At 41.3% G+C, this 19,532-nt stretch overlaps 2 protein-coding genes across 2 annotated transcripts; both read left to right on the top strand.

Annotated features, from left to right (window-relative positions):
* Positions 1–1,263: 1,263 nt before the first annotated feature.
* On the top strand, positions 1,264–2,744 carry LOC114427646 (N-alpha-acetyltransferase 20-like). The gene is made up of 4 exons (XM_028395819.1): positions 1,264–1,513; positions 1,868–2,003; positions 2,127–2,255; positions 2,456–2,744. Exons 2-4 carry the CDS (start codon positions 1,898–1,900, stop codon positions 2,506–2,508), a joined length of 288 nt encoding a protein of 95 aa, XP_028251620.1. The 5' UTR covers positions 1,264–1,513; positions 1,868–1,897; the 3' UTR covers positions 2,509–2,744.
* An 11,116-nt stretch (positions 2,745–13,860) lies between these two features.
* ankrd6a (ankyrin repeat domain 6a) lies at positions 13,861–18,690 on the top strand. Its single transcript, XM_028396073.1, has 15 exons — positions 13,861–14,010; positions 14,098–14,196; positions 14,264–14,362; positions 14,469–14,567; positions 14,893–14,991; positions 15,079–15,156; positions 15,251–15,331; positions 15,784–15,846; positions 15,928–16,080; positions 16,273–16,425; positions 16,644–16,757; positions 16,963–17,263; positions 18,060–18,224; positions 18,306–18,403; positions 18,505–18,690. Exons 1-15 carry the CDS (start codon positions 13,861–13,863, stop codon positions 18,688–18,690), a joined length of 1,938 nt encoding a protein of 645 aa, XP_028251874.1.
* The last annotated feature ends 842 nt before the right edge of the window (positions 18,691–19,532 follow it).

The following is a 19,532-nucleotide window of genomic DNA, read 5'->3' on the forward strand; positions in this document are numbered from 1 at the left end:
CAGGGACTTTCTTACATGTCTCATGCAGAGTCCTTCAGTCTGGAACCATCAGCACCGGCTGTACACGTCCCAATCTTAATGCTGCTGTGGAAAATCCTCCTGAACTGCCTGTGACCACAGAAGTACCATCACTTAAATAACTCTTCTCCTGAGTATTAGTTCAAAAAGTAATAAAGGCAAACTTATGAGACATAATATATTTTATATAATTTATGTATAATTTTTTCATATTTATATGCATTTTTATAACTTTATAGCACCAAATGACCAAAAACAGCAGTTAACTGCTAAGATTAGATAAGCAAGCTTCTGACTTCCTGTCTGAACCCCCAGTCTCTTCATTGGCTATGGGTAACGTTTTGATGTAGCCTGAACAAATCAGTAAGACCTAATATAATGGTGGGATCCTAGAGGGGTGAAATTTTGAAAGGCTGTGTGGTGTGACATTTTGTCCTGGTTCCTTCCTGTGGTTTTTCCTTGTATTTCAGGTGTCCTTGGTGCTAGAGCTGCTGGGTGGAGCATCCCCAGGTAACTCCCCTGTGTCGCTCCTCCTAAGACTCCTAAGCATCATTCCTCCTCTGGTTCAGCACCAGTTCTTCATGTTACCTGATGTAGTAAGACACCAGCCTCAAGCCCTGTCATTTTTTGTCGTAGTCTTACCTAGCCAACTTACCTTGTTTTCTCCTCGTCTCAGGTCTCCAGCCACGAAGCCCAGCAGCTCCTCTCCCTGGACACCTTCTTCCATCGTTTTTCTCACCCTCTGTGAGTCAGCCTGTCACCATGGTAACAGCAGAGGAGACCTCAAAAACCACTCCAACTTTGAGAGCCTGGCGTGCGGAAATGATTCGGAATTAGAAAATTCTGAATAGAAGTTTGATAGCGCAGCATCTAATGAGCGTTTCAAGACTAAAATGGTAGCATGAACTTTGTAGGAGGAGATGCATTTGGCAGATGACCCTCGTTGAAGGGTTCTCTCATAGACTCCCATGTTTAAAATGACACCGAAATGGCCTAATATTTGAAAAAATGGAATGTCCTCTGTGAGATGAACATTTTGATAGTTGAATGGCTGAAATCGGTCGATGTATGCTGAAGATACGCTGCGCCAAGAAACGTACGGAAGAAGAAGAAAGAAAGAAAGAAAGAAATAAAGAAAGGGTGAAGAACAAGAGTTCACCACGATTCCTTTGTTAGTGGGCCAGTGCACTAGAGCAGGGCCTAATGCAAAGCCGTAGGCAGCCTGGTCAAGCCTTTAAAGAGACAGTGTGACAGACACGTTAAACCTGCGATCAGAACATGATCAATAAAAAGTTTGACTGATGATGTACCTCCTTTAACTGTAGCTGAGATTGACCAAGGTCTGGTTGCCATGGATGATGTCCGCTGAGATAATGACCGGTGAGGAGGTTAGAACGGTGACTGACACTGATGTGGGAACTCCACGGAACGCCAGAGGTGTTTGGGAGCCAGAAGCAGGTATGAGGGCTGAGCGTCGGACCTGAGGAACAAGGAGGTAAAGCACTAAAATGCATTTAAATAAGGAGCAAAGTTTAACAGAACTTTAATGTCACATACTTAACTGGCTAATCTCTGGATTTGTTGACAGTTCGTATATGATTCTTTATTGGTTTGCTTGAGGACTAAAACAGAACTGTATCATTACACACATTGTTTTGTTGTGCCAAATAGAAATGTGTAATTTTCTTTCATCGTTGACCTCCAGTATGGGATCCCGTTTTACCTCCAGTACCTGGCCCACTGGCCTCAGTACTTCATTGTTGCTGAAGCTCCAGGTGGTGAACTGATGGGCTACAGAAACTCATAGACACCATGTTCCTAACCTTAAAAAGTGTCCTTTCTATTGTAGTAATGGGGGAGGCGGAGGGATCTGTGGCTCATGAGGAGTGGCACGGTCACGTCACCGCTCTGTCTGTCGCTCCAGAGTTCAGGAGGCTTGGCCTGGCTGCCAAACTCATGGAGATGTTGGAGGAACTCTCAGAGAGGTTTGTATCTTTGTAAAGTCTGTACCAGAGTATATTTTATTTTACAGCACAGAGAGTAAAGTACATAAAGGCTGAGATTTACGTTAAATTCTGCATTTTGTATTGTTAAATCTTGTCTCGTAGGAAGGGGGGATTCTTTGTGGATCTGTTTGTGCAACATGAACATGTATAAGCGCCTGGGCTACAGTGTGTACAGGACAGTCATAGAATATTACTCAGCCAGCAATGGAGAACCTGATGAAGATGCAGACGGTGAGTCCATTAGACCTCAGCAAATATTTTCACATACACTCACAATTTCTTTAAAGAAACAGGAAGTCAATCCTCTTTCTTCAACCTAGATTCTGTGCTGCACTTGGTTTGAGTAGGATATTGAAAAATAACCAGAAGAGGGTGCTGTTGATTCACAACAAACACCTGATAAGGCAAAGACTTTCTTCTTGTCCCTGTAGATATGTCCATCATCCCACTGCCTCATCCCGTCAGACCAGAAGACATCGAATAACAGTAGACGGTGGCTCTCTGACTCTGCTCCCTTCATCCTGACGCTTTCAGGTGGCTGTACATAGTTTAACTGTCACACAGGCTGCTTCCCATTGGCTCGGTGTTTTTATTCAGAGCCACTGTTAAAAATGCCCAGATCATTTGCAAAGTTTAATTTTCTGTAAATTTACAATGAACATTTGTTAAAGAAACGAGCAAGTATGAGTTGATGTAACAACACAAAGAAAACACACTAAAGACTGCTCTTAAGTTTTCAAAAACAAACAGTAGAAAACTAGACAATGACGTCCTCAATACCCCTCTGGTCTCCAAACTTCTTCTCAAACATGGTGTAGTTTTTGAAGAGCTCCTGCGCCTGGTGTTTAGGGATTCTGTCCAAGGCATACTTATAGATGACTCGAACACGCTTAAACTGTGAAAGAACGCACAGTTTGGACATTTTAAAGCCTTGTATTTAGAGGAAAAACATCCAGGCTGCTCTCACCTCTTTCTAACCTCCTCAAACCTGGCAAAGGCCACAAAGAGGTTTTCATCCAAATGTTCCTCACCAAAGAACTCCACTGCCCGCTCAAACACCTTCCTGCTGTGTGCAATGCAGCCATGCCTCTCTTCAAAGTGAGCGTACTTGATCCACTTTTTCACTTCGGGATGAACCATAACAAGTGCAGAGGAGTCAAGGAGCGAAAATGACTAATGCTTCGAGGCAAGGCTTCATCTGACACGCCCCCTCTACTCGGCGCGAGCCTCGAGCCTCGGCTTCATTTGTCCCATCACTAGCTCTAACTGACTTGGAGCCCTCACTGATTACGTCATCGATACCGTCTCCCTCTGCAACAGAAGGCTGGGGGAGCCGTTCCCACGGTAACCTCCACAGGTGTTCAACTGACTTGGAGGCTTCTCTGATGACATCATCTAAGATGGCCGCTCCCGTTAACAATGAATTGGCCTCATTTAAACCAATGTAACTACACTGTGTTGATCCATACAGAGGCAGACACACACACACACATACTCAACCATACAGGAACATGCACAACTACACTCACACACACACACACACACACACACACACTTTCTGTGAAAAATCCAGAAAAACTGCGATCAACCCTTCTGATCAAATCATCAAATCACTGTCAAATTTTCATTTCAACTGTAAACAGCTCCTAAAGACTTGAACTTCATCATATTGAATCGTCATGTTCCTGTCTTTTACCCAACTTCATAAAATAGCAGCCAAAGTTGCATCCACATCTTTAGGATTTCTCCATTCAGAATGATGGTGGCTCCTTTGATATATGACGGTGATCAGGAATGAGGTTTGCTGGTATATAATGGGGCGGACCAGCAGCAGAGTGTGGGCGAGCGCGCCTTGGCCCACTCAAAAATTCTTGTGAAATTTTCTTGTTATTATTATTTCTCCCCTTATTCTGGGACTGTAACATTTGTACTGGACAACACTTTACAGCTGTTCAGGCAAAAGGAGCAGTTTATGAGAATCTTTCTCATAAAAACAGAAAGTTCGGGTAAAAACTGGATTTATTTTTTTACTCAAGTGAATGCAATATGCTTCCGTAGAATACTTTCCCTACCCACTGTAAGTAAAATTGAATTGAACTGAAAAAAAATTGAACCAGGTTACAGCTGAACAGTTTAAATGTAAATTCAGTTGAACTCAAATTAACCCTTGCAGGTCAAACTTAACTTTTCAAGTATTGAAGTATTATTCTAAAATGTCACTGTTGTTGTACTACAAGCCAGTATAGTTTTGCGTTATCAGTTTAAAGTACTCAAAACAGGTTTACACCTCTCTCGCACCAACAGATTAAACATGTGAGCTTTTGCGTCATGTTTTTCTTCACCCAGCTTGTTTAACCTGTTCTCTGACACAGTCCTATTTAAACTTAAAAACATTACTTTCATTTTGTCTCCTATTCAAAAACTCTTGTGTGTTAAATGGCTTAAGATGCAGGAGTTGAAGTGGATTTTAATTCAGTTTTTACTGCTGTCACAAGCTGAATGTGGTAAGTAACATTTGTTCTGTGCTGCTTCTGATCTTTTAGGGCTGCTGAGTGCTGACAACAGAGCTCTTACTTTCTCTAATCCAGCCTGTGCTCCTCTTCTCACATAGTGGACGTTGAAGCTTTTTTTCCCCATTTTTTTATTTTCCAATAAAACATTAGGACAGATTACCAAGCATATATATATATATATATATATATATAGTACATTTAATCCATGTAAGTAAACGTATTAAACTTCTTCTGAACTACTGCACCTACCTTAAAACATTTTTTCATCTGATAGTAGACTTTGCTGATTATGAGGATTCAAAACATGTCAATAACCAAAAAGTCAGGAAACATAGATGGTCAGCCAGCATTGTTTAGCAAACTTTAACCATAACAATTCCAAAAGTGAAAATGAAAGCTGAGTCATGTATGTGATGGGAAACAATAGAACTATCCTCACAGGCCCCAGGACAGGTTTAGTTTAGTTGTCTCATATAGTTATTATATTGATTGCTGCAAAGCACTCCACCTTTACTTCATTCTTTCTCTTTAATAGTATTATTCTTTCATATGTTTTTCTGCACTTCTGCACTCAACCCATGCATACTTTGTGTTATTAAACCCTACCAAATTTATACCCATTCAGCTTTTCAAAAAACAAATCAGTCTATGGAAATAATTGGAGAATCTTCTCCAAAATCCTCCAACTTTTACCTTTGTCATACTTTAAGCTGCAGAAACCATCAAACTGTCACTCTGTTCAGCTATTCGACTACATTTAAACTGTGTATCTATTTTTAAACAACACTGTATTAAACTATTTCAGCTATTCGAATGACTCAGCAATTTCTAAAGTGGTTTTTACTTTAAAGTGAATGGAGGATCCATTTAAACCCATTCCACTTGGAAAGGCTAAACCTCTGTGATAGTTTAACAGACACCATTCAACTATTTATCAAACATTAAATATTATATATGTCATATTCAGCTGTTTACTGCTTTCCCACATAAAAATCCTACATCTCTTCAGGGAGATTATTACAGCCTCAGACAGTTCATGCAGTGGAAGCTTGTGCTGTCAACACGTTGTGTCTTCTCCTCCTTTAGTCTGTCATCTTTAGCTGTCAGCACAGAACTCTATCCTCTGCTTCTTCTTTCTCGCACCCCAGCTTCATGTCCTCTCTTAGCACATCCATCTGGCAGCCCCATCTTTGTCCCTGAAACAGCCAACTGTCACCCGAGCTGTCCCACTGATGTTTTTTTCAGGTTCCCACTCTCTGGTGTTCTTGTCTACTGGTCATGTACAACCAGGACAACAACCTTTATTTGAGCAACTGACTGTATATGATGGAGTCCCCATATCGTACTATGACAGAATTGAAGTGCTTAAACCAGCTCTGAAGTCCAAGAATTTACCTGAGCACTACGAAGCAGCACGTGATGACATGATAGAATCTCTTAATAAAATCCCTCGACTGGTCAATGACACAGTGTGTAAGTAATAAAAAAAGGAACCATGTTAATTGCATTTTGGTTGATAATTGTCTGAATGTTGTAGTCTTACTTTCCAGATGTGATGCAGCGGCGGCGTGGCTGCATCACATCAGACAGTGGGACTGTCACTGCCTTTGAATTCTGGGCAGTGAATGGGAGGGATTTTATCCGTTTTGACCCTGAATCTGAGAGATGGACGCCTCAGACTCCCTCAGCAATAAAAGTTAAACAGCAATGGAACAATAACACACCAAGGAATGCTGACTTCAGACACTTTATTTCCAAGCGATGCCCAGATATGATCCAGAGAATTGAATTACAACCAGTCAACCCAAAAACAGGTAAGAGCTGGACCAGTGCTGTCAGTGTCAAAACTGAACTCAGTATATAGTCATTCCAAACTCAATACATATATAAATTAGCATGTCTTTGTCTGAAGTTGTGTTGGACAGATTGGCAAATGTAAATTGCCTATTGAACTCCTCATGTTCAATTAGTGTGTTAGTGTTAGCCAACAAAGCTAGACGGATACATGCATGACAATAAAGTAGAATCAAGGTAAAACCCGAACTGGGACTATTACTGTCCCCTTTTTGGAAGAACAGAATTGTTATCCTAATATTCACACAAATTTGATTACATGACATTGTCAATGTGAGCATGTTAACATGCTGATGTTAAGCTGTACTTATCTGCTGAATAAGTACATAAAATATGCATAATATTTCTGAATCCTAATAGGATTATAATGCTGTGTCCTTAACAGTTTAGGGAGGCTTCAGCCTCCCCTGTGACCCTGTACAGGATGAAGTAGGTTAACAGAATCAGTGTTTACTAAACTAAACTACTAAAGTAGTAAAGTAAATTTGATCTAAAGGTGACACCTTCAATCCTCACTCTACTTCTGGTCATATTTCCTTCAGAGCTCTTTGTGTTTGCCAAGGCCATTCCCAGCACAGACCAGGCCCTGCTAATGTGTCATGTAATAACCACTGAGACATCAGTGGACACAGTACATCTGACAGGGAGTGGGGCTTCCAAGGTTAGCTGGATGGCAGTAATGGGACCAGCACCTTGTGAAGATAGGTGTGTGATCCTCAGACTGACAGCAGGGATCTCTCTCAGACAAGACGACACTTATGGCTGCATGGTGCAAACTGGAGGCCACAACCACACTGTGTACTGGGGTGAGACTTTTTTATATTACCCACTCACAACACATAGACTGAATTTACACTTTGAGCCAGGATCTGAGTCCAGCGTGTTCTCCTAATAAACAGAAATCCACTGTTTGTTTGTATTTTGCACTTTTAATAAGTAATGTCCTTATTTTGCTGAGAGGCACCTACCAGTCTCTTAATTACATGAATGCTATTCCTTGTGCATTGTATGAGAAAACAATCACATAACTTAGTGAAAATCAACTAAAATGATTGATTTTGTATATAATATATAGCACTGTATATAATTATATATTAAATAATAATAATAATAACAATAATGATTAAAGCTGCACGCAGCCCTGCACACCTTGCGATCTGCGGGGCCATCGCAGTCTCTTCTCCTCTGCTCTCCTTTCCTCACATTTCCAGAGACTTACAACAAGCACATGTTTATAAGAGAAAGTTCATGTTGCCAGTAGGTGGCGCTATGACCGCATCCTCCTATTAGCATATATATCTGGGAGACTCGGGTCCATAGCAGTACTGCAAGATTTTGTCCACATTGCATGAAGTATGTTGGTGGTACTGCAGGAAATACAGTGTTCCTTTGTAATGGCGAATGTCAACTTTGAGGCCACGCCCCTGCCACACGGTAACTCTTTTGAAAGAGTTTTGGAATGCGTCTATTCCCTATGGTGTCCTGAGTCCTGAAGTATGCGAGGCGTGAAAAGTTTTGTGGCAGGGTCAGAAATCGCCACAAATGACCACAAAATTCATAATGGCGGACTTCCTGTTGGGTTTGGAGGGGGAGCCAACAGACTTTTTTGTGTGTGATATAGATGTGTGCCATTTTCATGATCCTGTGTCAAACCGGTCAGAGGGGCTACGCGTTAGGGGGCGCTATAGAGTCATTTTCCCATGTACGTTTCCAAAGTCAGCAAATTTTTTCAAATTTTTCGGGCGAATGAATTTTTGTGAGTATTATTATATATATAATATATATATAATAGTAATATTATATATAAAACTATATATTATTATTATATAAAATATATAATAGGTAGTACTTTGTGCTGAAAGATATTTGAGTGGTACATGCTACCTGCTTGTCTGACCCCATAAAGAATTCAGTGTCACATAAACACACATCTAGTCTCCATCAAGACAAGAATGTTCTTCTGGCCCATTCCATCATGCAGCCACATGTATTAAGTATCTTGGAATTAACCCAATAGGAATGAAGAAATTAAGCAATATATCTTAATAATTTAAAGAATAAAAATGACTGCATGGACCTGTTGAATGGATCTTTTTTGATTACAGGTAGGCACACTCTTGATGGCAGACAGGTCTATGCATCGGCCAGGCTGTGGATAATTTCGGCAGGATTTATTGCACTCGTCTTCTGTGTGCTTGGAGTGTCCAGTGCAATGATACTATTCCTTAAGTGTGGTAAGAGTGTTTTTATGTGTGTGCATGTGTGTATGTGCAACTTTGAATGAAAGAAAAGGAAGCAATGCTGTCATTTCCTCCACTGGTCTATATTTGTATCCATGCAGCATATATTGTGCTCATACTGCGTACTGTACTATGATTTGGATTTTAGTGACACTTATACTCTTATACTCTGTACTTAACTGCATTTAATGTAACTTGATACATCTGGCACAAGAATTTCCTTTGGGTTAGGGATGCAGTGATTGATTTCTCTTTTGAGTAATATATTGAGATTATATCTTGATTTACTTGATTCTAATCTAAAAAAAAAATCAACAATAAGAACAACTTTGTCAGAAAGTCTGTTCTTTGTCATCAACATGAAGGCTTTTCTGATTTTTACTTTTACATTTACATACTAAATCACTAAACAACTAAATCAATAATAACTAAGATTGCTAACCTGTCCTAACTGTCATTCTGATTATCCATGTAGTGAAGAAGAAGCGCCGTCCAGCTCCAGCTCCAGATCCATGGCTGATGGAGCAGTTTGCCAAAATGCTGGAGAGTATTGCTTATCCAGATCTGCAAAGTGTCATTCTTTCATACATGCAGGGTACAAATTTAAACAGGGAGTACCAAGAAAGGTGGGAGCTCAGCATTAGGCGAAGGGATGAACAATACTATGATCCAGATTACTTTGCTACCAAAAATGAAACACACAGGGTCTGATAAAGGGCAGCAAGTGTTTTTATTGTATGTGCTTTAAACACCACGCATTACTGTCAGTCCATAGAAATGCATTCTGTTTTGCTGTGATGACGTCTTACTTATAAGATTATCATTAATGTAGATTAAAGTAGATGATCATGTCATGCATCACTCATTCCCTCCACTGGTCTATATTTGTATCCATGTATCATATATTGTGCTCATACTGTGTACTGTACTCTGATTTGGATTTTAGTGACACTCACATACTCTTATACCCTGTACTGCATTTAATGTAACCTGATACCTCTGGCACAAGAATTTCCTTCGGGATTAATAAAGTTTTATCTGATCTGATCTGGTCTGGTCTGGTCTGGTCTTGTCTTATTATTCCAATATACTCATTGGAAAAGCACTCTAATGTAGAGTTGTGATTTTCACATTAAAACACTGTATTGTATTCTTGGGGAAGATTCGTTGTATTGTACAGGTGATCAGCTTCAATAAGTTCATTATTAGAGTGAATAAAAATTCAAATTGTTTTTTGGAAGAGCATTCTGGCTGCAGAGCTGCATGTTGACCTGTACACCCAGGTCTCCACCTCCCTAATCTTGTACAGACCACTGCACTTTAACTTACACAGTTTATAGCTTGTCTGTTAACAACATTTACCTGTAACCTGCCATGTTATTGTGTACTGCAATGTATGACACATATGTATACATGTATATATATGATGTATATATTTGTGTATATTGTTGATGTGTTATTTGAAGTAATTAAATAAATACATTCTGCATCCTTTATTTGGCCAAAAAATGACCAGTGCTTCATCTTGTTGTTCATGGTTGTGTGTTTGTCAGGCTCATTCATGTCAGTCTGACCCAAAGTTTACACTTCCACAGTACATAACCTGTTATTATATCATGATCGGGATTGCTCTGGATTAGTTACCATGTGCAACAAAAGAATACTACTAGATTAAAATGACAACTTTCCTTGCAAAGCAGGCTAAATCACATTTCATCTGTGTATCCTGATGTTAATCCTCACAGAATGCATTTCAGAAAGATTCACCACAGACATGCAGGCCTAATACAATCTGTGGAGATTCAAGGTACAACATGTCAATGCAGCTAGAAGTCAGCTGCCATGTTGTGCTGCCACATTTTAAGCCTTATTATATGCTGCAGTGTGCATGCAGAGACAGAAAAATGAAGGTATTATTATATATAGAAGTACTACCCCCCCCCCCCCTCTCTCTCTCTAAGCTGTCATTCACTACAACAGCTGTCATCCTCTCACTGAGAAACAGCCTGGTGTTGTTGCAGCAGCACCAGCAGCTAGCAGCGGCTCTTGACAGCCTCGTTGGGTGTTTGGTGTGGATGCTCCTTTCTGCTGCTGAGGGTGACAGAGGTCTGCAGGCTCAGAAAGAGGTAAACATGCTACACTTTTTTTATGTGGAACTGACCGGTCATTTGTTCTACTGTAGATCATTGGGCTTTTAAGTCATGCATTAACATACAGTACTTGTATGTATTTTGTGTCTTGTAATGTCAAAACATAGAAACAATTACAGGTTACACTAAGGCAAACTAACATTAAGAAAAAAATCCCAGTTGAACTGCCTATATCACTGTTTGTATGGAGCACTAAATTTATGCAATTTATCTGATGATGTTGCAGCTGGAAAAAGCAGAAGTGATGAGTCTATGCACTCACATCCAAATCACTCAAACCCTCTAAAATCATACATTTAGACATGCAGCCCTCATTGTCTAAGACTACATGGAAATCCAGTATTGTGGGATGATGGATTCAGTATTGTATGTACACATGCTTAATGCTCAAGACTCTTCATAATCACCAGGAAAGATTAAAGGTTGCCCATGGGCCGAGAAGATAATCTGACTACCAGCTCAAACACCGCAGCGCTGAAATAAATGTCATTTAGGTCACATGGTGAATATTCAAGGAGATAGTAAGAATTCAGGTCATGAATGAGTGTCACCAACAACACAGAGCAGGTGCTAAAACACTCATTTCATATCATTATTGTCTTTCCACATAATTTATTTATTTTATGATGATTTTGTTACAATCTACATTGCAATACAATGTCATCGCAGTCTCTTTGGTAGAGAACAGGGTCAGGTCCAGCAGAGGGAAGATTATGTGACCTGGTCTTGTAACTGAAAGCTGGGGGTTGTCTCTAAGAAAAAATATGGTATATTGGGAACAATACGGTTGTTGTTTTATGTTGTATACAAGGGTGTAGATTTGCTTTTGACATTGGTGGGGACCTGAGATTCCAACACTATCTGGCACTCGCTGTCTTGCATGTGTTTTGGTGCTGCCAACCAACACAGCTACACGTGACAGCAGGAAAAGGCACATCCAGTCACATATATGAGTGTTGGACCATATGAATTACGATAGGACCAGAGCCCATGATAGAACCCTTTGGGTAGGACCAACGATAGAAGGATATTTATTGGTAGGACGCCAGAATTAACCCTTCCTGCACCCAATAAGAATCTGTTGGCTTTTCCTAGCCTTGTGATTTATGTGCCTCCTGTAGAAATGTTAAAATATGTTACTTACAGTACAACTCAGAAGACTGTGTGTCTGTGAGATCCTATTTGGGAATGTTTACCTGGAAACCTTTTTATGGAAATCTGCTCCCTGCAATAATTTGATGCTTTCCTGACATGTTTTGAGCCACACACATGAAACAGACTGAAGCATTCTCACCTGCACCTTGTGTCAAGAATGCTTCTCTGAACCTGTTGCTGCGACAGCATTATTAGGGCCCGAGCACCGAATGGTGCAAGAGCCCTATTGAAACCCTTAGGATTATTATTTTTCATTTTTTTTCCTTCCCCCCCTAAGATCGCATTTTTGGGGGCCTTAACATGCCCAAAAACTCACCAAACTTGGTAGAAAAATTCATTCGCCCGAAAAATTTTGAAATTTGCTGACTTTTGAAATGCACATAGAAAAAGGGCTCTATAGCGCCCCCAACGCGTAGCCCCTCTGGCCGGTTTGACACAGGATTATGAAAATTGGCACACATATGTATCACCTCAAGACGCACAACAAAGTCTCTTGGACCCCCCTTCCAAACCCAACAGGAAGTCCGCCATTTGAAGGTTTGTGGCCATTTTTGGCGATGTGTGACCCTGCTGCCAAACTTTTCACGCCTCGCATACGTCATCGGATTGAGCTGAAAGTCGCCGTGTCCACTCAGGACACCATAGGGAATAGACGCATTCCAAAACTCTTACAAAAGTCTGACAGTGTGGCCGGGGCGTGGCCTCAAAGTTTGACCATTTCAGAGGAAACAGGAAGTCGCTATAACTTCTTCGTTTTCTGTCCGATCTGTACGAAATGTCACATGTATGATCAGAGTCTGACCCTAAACACATCTATACAACAATATTGAGGCTTTGACAGAGCGCCACCTACTGGCTACACAAAATGTTGTGTTTTCATAGGTTTTTCTGCCTGCCCCTGTGGCCTGTTTTGAGTAGGGTCATGAAAATTGGCACACGTGTGTATCACCCCAAGATGCACAAAAAACTCTCTTGGACCCCCCCTCCAAACCCAACAGGAAGTCCACCATTTTGAAATTTATGTTAATTTTTGGCGATTTGTGACCCTGCTGCAAAACTTTTCACGCCTCGCATACTTCATCCAATCAAGCTGAAAATCACTGTGTCCACTCAGGACACCATAGGGAATAGACGCATTCCAAAACTCTTACAAAAGTATTACGGTGTGGTGGGGGCGTGGCCTCAAAGTTGACCATTCGCCATTACAAATGAACTCCCTGTATTCTTGCCCTAACGCATAGCCCCGCTTACCAGTTTGACACAGGATCATGAAAATTAGCACACATGTGTATCACCCCAAGACGCACAAAAAAGTCTCTTGGACCCCCGCTCCAAACCCAACAGGAAGTCCGCCATTTTGACTTTTGTGGCCATTTTGTGCCTATTTGTGACCCTGCTTCAAAACTTTTCAAGCCTCACATACTTCATGCAATTGAGCTGAAAATCACTGTGTCCACTCAGGACACCATAGGGAATAGACGCATTCCAACACTCTTTCAAAAGTATTACCGTGCGGCGGGGGTGTGGCCTCAGAGTTGACAATTCGCCATTACAAAGGAACTCGCTGTGTTTTATGCAGTACTACCCATATACTTTATGCAATGTGCACAAAATCTTACACTACTGCTATGGACCCGAGTCTGAACAGATATATATGCTAATAGGATGATACGGTCATAGCGCCACCTACTGGTAGCAGGAAAGTTTGGTTGTAAACATGTGTTTGTTGTATATCTGTGGAAATGAGAGGAGAGCATAGCACAGGAGAGTATAGGAGACGAGAGCATAGGAGAGAAGACAGCAATAGCCCCGCGGATCGCAAGGTGCGCGAGGGCCCGCAATGCTGCTTGCAGCTTTAATGTTTCATTGTGTCCGTAGTGTTTAAACTCAAACTTTGCACAACCTTGTGTATGTGTCAGCAGGTATGAGTCACGAGACTCTGGTTCATGTTCCTCCATCATTATGCCAGGGCTCAGGTCACCAGACAGCCCTGCACCGCAGTGCCATGGTGGGGAACAGCGAAGCAACAGCTGCTCTGATTCAGGGAGGCTGTGCTCTGGACCTGCAGAGCAGAGTGAGTGGTTGAGTGTGAATGTCAGCAAACACACAGGAACTTTCATTCATTCTCAGTTAATGTGGTTTAAATGATTATCTGTTTGAGGATGGCAACACTGCACTCCATGAGGCATCCTGGCATGGATTCTCTCAGTGTATCAAACTGCTGGTCAGGGCCGGGGCTAATGTACACATCAGGAACAAGGTTGGATTATTGTTACCATTACCTCATACGATATAAAGTATTAGAATAATGTGTTTGTGATTTTCAGGCAGGAAACACAGCACTTCACCTGGCGTGTCAGAATGCACATGCTCAGACTGCTCGCCTTCTGCTGATTGGAGGATCTATACCAGATGCTAAGAACAATGTGAGTCTTCTCTGAGACCGTTTGCAAAGACCTGTATCTCCACAGGGCTAAATGGTAATAAAAGATCACACTGCTCTGATAAGCACTAAAGACTCTTCTATTACAGATGGGGGACACCTGTTTGCATGTGGCTGCTCGCTACAATAACCTGGCTCTGGTGAAAATCCTGCTGGGTTCATTTTGCTCTGTGACAGAGAGAAACAAGGTCCAGTATCATGATGACCCTAGCACGACCCTCACGACAAAACACCCACATATGATCTTGTCATGGGGCTGATGCCCACACTCAGAATACCCAGAAAAAGGGGTGAATGGTGGTCAGACAAGGGTCTAGACATTCACCCAGCAGGCTGAGTTGTATGATTGTTTCTTTTATTTGTGACCCATTGTGAACCATCACTGACTTCAGCTGGTGTTTATTTCTGCTGTTGGACTTTTTAACAAGGAATTGTAGAGGCAGCCCCAACAGGTCGGTTTATCAAGTTTTAATGGATTCATCAAGTACTGAATGTGTCTGTGTTTGACTGTAGAGAGGGGACACAGCCCTCCATGTGACTGCTGCTCTCAACCATAAGAAATGTGTCCAGCTCTTACTGGAGGCTGGGACTGATGGGATGGTCAGAAACAATGTAAGATCCGTCTTCAGGTTCAATACAACGAGACCCCTGAAAATTCTCGTTTCTCATAATTGCTATCTATCATTATCTCCCGTCTAGGAAGGTAAAACAGCCCTCGACAAGGCCAGAGACAACAATCACAAAGAAGTGGCGCTTCTTCTGGCCAGAGCTCCAAAGGTTTTTCATCATATCAGTAAACCACGTGTGTGTTTGTCCTGATTGTTAGATTACAGCAATTATTGGGGTAAATCTAACAGTGTGTTGTTATCAGGTGCACCGCTTCTTGAGAGGAAGAACAATCAGGAAACCCAGGACTCAGTCTGTCACTAGAGCAGAAACACTACAGAATAATGTAAGGAACACGTTTCATTGCATTGCAACCCCTCTGTCAATGCTGATGATGATTTCAAAAGGAAAATATAATCTGAGGCCCAAACTTGTTTAATATAATATTTAATAAATTATTTTTACCCAAAATATACATATTATTTTGACTAACTGAAATAAAATGCAAGTTAAATATATAGTAAAAATATAATGAAATGTTAAATGTATTTAAAAAACTGTAAAAAATTACCGCAATTATTATTAATCTAATTTCCAATGACACCTTTTCACATCACAGGGGTGTGTTGTCACACAGTCCCAATGAATGAACTCAGGTGCTACGTAATGCCCAACAGTCAATCTGAGTTCAAGAAACTATGAACAAAAGACAGAATGTCGGACATTAAAATATAATTTATGTTTTTTTAATGGCTACACTGAGTCGTATGTTACATGTTTCCTGTCTGTCATGATCAGGACAATGGTTCTGTGATGGGGGGAACTCCTGGCAGTGGACAAAGAGAAAGAACTCTTGTCAAGGTGAGTCCTTTACAGCAAGCTCTACAACAACAGCAAGGGAAGAACAACTTTTTTCTGATTGGTCTATGTGTTGATTTACAGGTTTTAAATGAAAATGATCTCACTAAATGCAGGAGTGAATTCCACAGAGAGAAGGATCTGCTCTGTGGGGATGATGGAAACAGGTCCACTCAGGGTGGAAAAACGTATCAGCTTTACACACTGTACCGTGACAAGGAGGGCAACATCAGACAGGTTACATACATTTCTTTATATTTACTGTTAAGCAGCAGTCATGGTCTGGACTGAATTTACAGATTACAGTTCCAAATCCTCAACAACTAGAAGAGTCATGTAATCGGGTGGAGAGCGTCTTTGTTGAGCACACCTCCTACAAAAACCATTGGCAGAGTACTGTACTGTGCTGAGATTGGCCGTTCTCTTCAGGCACCAGCTGGTTCGTGTCACTGCAAGCCTCTGCTGAAGAAGCTGGAGGGCCAGCTGAAAGCCACGCAGGGGGAGATGAGGCTGCATATCCTCAACATCCACGAGCAGGTCGACAGTAGGCTGGTCAAAATGGACCGCAGGAATCGACACCAGGTCTGCTTCCAGATCGCAGTTTTTTATTTACTTCTAAAACAAAAAAAACATTCGTTTTTTTAAAGTGTTTATAGTTGACCTGTACTCATATCTGAACTCATATTTTTGTAACAAATTATAAACCTTTTAGAGCCAATTACCTCACACCATTCTAACCCTATACTAACCTTAACCCTGATCATTTATTCAGACATTTTCTTATACTGTGGCTTGGACAGATTAAAGTGTTGGACATGCTGAATCAGGAAAGGGCAGCAGCAGAAAGGAAGAACATCATTTACAAGATGGAGCAGGAAGCTGCCAAGGGCAGAGAGGAAACCCTGACGTCACAGGTATCCCAAACATTTTAATGTTAAAGGTATAAATACATACAATACCATAAAATGAGTTAATATTTATAAATACATAATTCATACACACACACACACATAAATATAGCTTTTTTAAAAAAACAATGATGAAACTACACCTAACATGAGAAAACTAAAGAAGCAGCATTAGGGTTTTTTGTCATATTTTTGACATCTCTCCAAGCAGGCAGCATTGAGACACGAACTGAAGAGGTGGTGCACGTCCCAGCTCAAAGACATGGATGTCCACATGCCTGCTGAGCCTCAGTATTACAAACTCCAGCCGTCACCATCTGTGGAACAGTCTGTGGCTGAAGCCGACCTGGAATCACTCCCCCTGCTGTCTGTGTTATCTGGAGACAGCAGCACATCTCTGGCAACCTACGTCAACATACTGCCATTTAAACCTAACAACAGTGCAGAGAACTCCCAGCTGGAGCAGATTGGGAGCAGGACGTATTTTGAAATGAAAATGAACACATCACCAGGTAAAGACAGCCTTTTACAAAGTTTAGTGACATCTGTGTTTATTAAGTGAACTGCATCCTGTTGCTCCTGTGTGATGGAAATAGGTGGGGGACAAGCCCCTACTATCTCTAACCTATTTTAGATGATTACTGCTGCATCTGAAGCTAGGCACCATTTATCCACTCTTTGAGTCAGCCATTATTTACTGTAAAGATAGCTTAGAAAGTCAGTCGGGTTAGGGTTAGAGCAAATCAGATCAGCAGCAGTCTGGATGAATTAGATGCTCAGGGAATTTTAGGTGGCAAACACTTGTCACACCCCATTGAACAGAAGGTTCTCAGGTTATAAGAGACTGAAAGAGTACAGATAGGCCACCCTGTCTCCAGCAGCAACCCCTAGCTCCTCCTGAGGGATCAACAGTCATTCGCAGGCCTTCTGGGCCGGAACAATAGAAACACACATTGTAAGAAGAAAAATATAAAAACATAATAAATATAAATGAATACATAAAAATGAATGTTTGTGATGCAGAATGATCAGGCATGGTGACAATATACACTAAATATATAATAGCAGAAAAAGGATATTGCACTTTATAAAAGAGCAAAGTTAATGCACAGGAGGTAGTATCGTTCTTAACAGTGAGTGACTGTATGTGTGTGTGCATGTGTGTGTGTGCAGTAGTGCTCCTCCACACAGTGTCGATGGAGCAGCCTGTTATTAGGAAGGCAGCCAGGGTTGTCCCTATCACAGTTATATAGATATTCATTTTGTGTGAATAATATGTTTTTCAACTTCTTCCTCTATTCCAATCAGATAACTATGAGAACACAGCCCTGTGTCCTCTGCCTGCTAAACCTTCCTCAGGCTTCATGCTTGGCTCTGCTGACCCCCCTTGGCAGCACCCGGGAGTGCAGGACAATGCCATAGCAGCAGTGGTGCCGTTGTGTGGGGAGGGTTTCTCCAGCAGCAGCCAGTCCAGCACCAGTGACCAAGAACCAAGGCTGATCCAACAGCTGAACCACAGCTGTGGCAGACTTCTGAGTGGCCAGAGGGTCGCAGGGATACACACTGACAGCACCACTACACTGGAGTTCTTCATTGATCGTCCCAGTGAGCCCACATTCAGCCAGGAGAGGAAAAACCTGCATGCTATAGAGGTGACTGAGCTGACCCCAAACATCTCAAACTTTTGTAATTTAATGCAGTTTCCATTCAAAGAATAATTTGTATATTTGAACTTTTGTGTCCTTCCTTTTAGGTGACTCAGCGTTTCTTTGAGACTGTCTCAACTCAGTTGGAGCATTGGTGTGAGCGGAAGATCTTGGAGGTGGAGCAGCAGACTGAGCTCAGAGCACAGCAGGACAGGAAGGAGTTGCTGCAGCGAATCACTATGTTAGAGGAGGAGATTCAAAGGCTGACGACCAATGAGAACGCAGAAAGCTGAGTGATCAATGCTGGTGGAGATTCTGCTGGTGCAGTCAGGGCAAAAAGATCATTTTGATTATGTTATGAGAGACAACACACTGACCAGAATGATGCATGGACATAACAACTGTAGTACTGTGATGTATCTGCTGTCAGAGTGTGTTCTCTCCTACAACACAAGGTTAAGCATTCTACACTGCTACACTTCATTTTGTAGGCCAATTTGCAAGTTAGCAGCCTGAAATCTGTGTTAGGTTCAGTAAGATAACACAGATAAACACCACTGCTTACCTGTTCAGTGTGATGATGAATAATTGACAATACACAGTGGCATGAAAATGTCCCATTTCAAAGGCTTCTCTTAATACAATTGTCAAATTCATCCATCCTTTCCCTTCGTGGCCCAAGAAGGGAACAGAATAGCTTAGTAGAAGGGATGCAAAATACAACAGGATTGCACTGGTGCAACAATCCCACCATTAAATTACACATTACAAACAACAAAGTAACAATTTTTGAATTCACTTTTGACATTTTAGTAACTTTTTGGGAAAAAATAATATTACAATCTTGGTCCTGTATAGGGTAGCACAACAAGACCAGCAGGGATCATTTGCAGTCATTACTGTTTGTAAAGCCTCATAACAGTAGTCTATATATCTATAAACTCATACTCACACAATAACATAACAGCACTTAAGTAATATTCTTATGAACATAACAATTCTTATGAACTGGGGACAGCAGTGGCGCAGTGGTATAGCAGGGTTGTCCAGTAACCCGAAGGTTGGTGGTTTGATCCCAACTCCTCCCTAGTCACTGTTGTGTGTTCTTGGGCAAGACACTTCACCCTAGCCTGTG

The sequence above is a fragment of the Parambassis ranga genome, chromosome 22 (genome assembly GCF_900634625.1).
Source record: "Parambassis ranga chromosome 22, fParRan2.1, whole genome shotgun sequence".
In the NCBI taxonomy this organism is placed as follows: domain Eukaryota; kingdom Metazoa; phylum Chordata; class Actinopteri; family Ambassidae; genus Parambassis; species Parambassis ranga.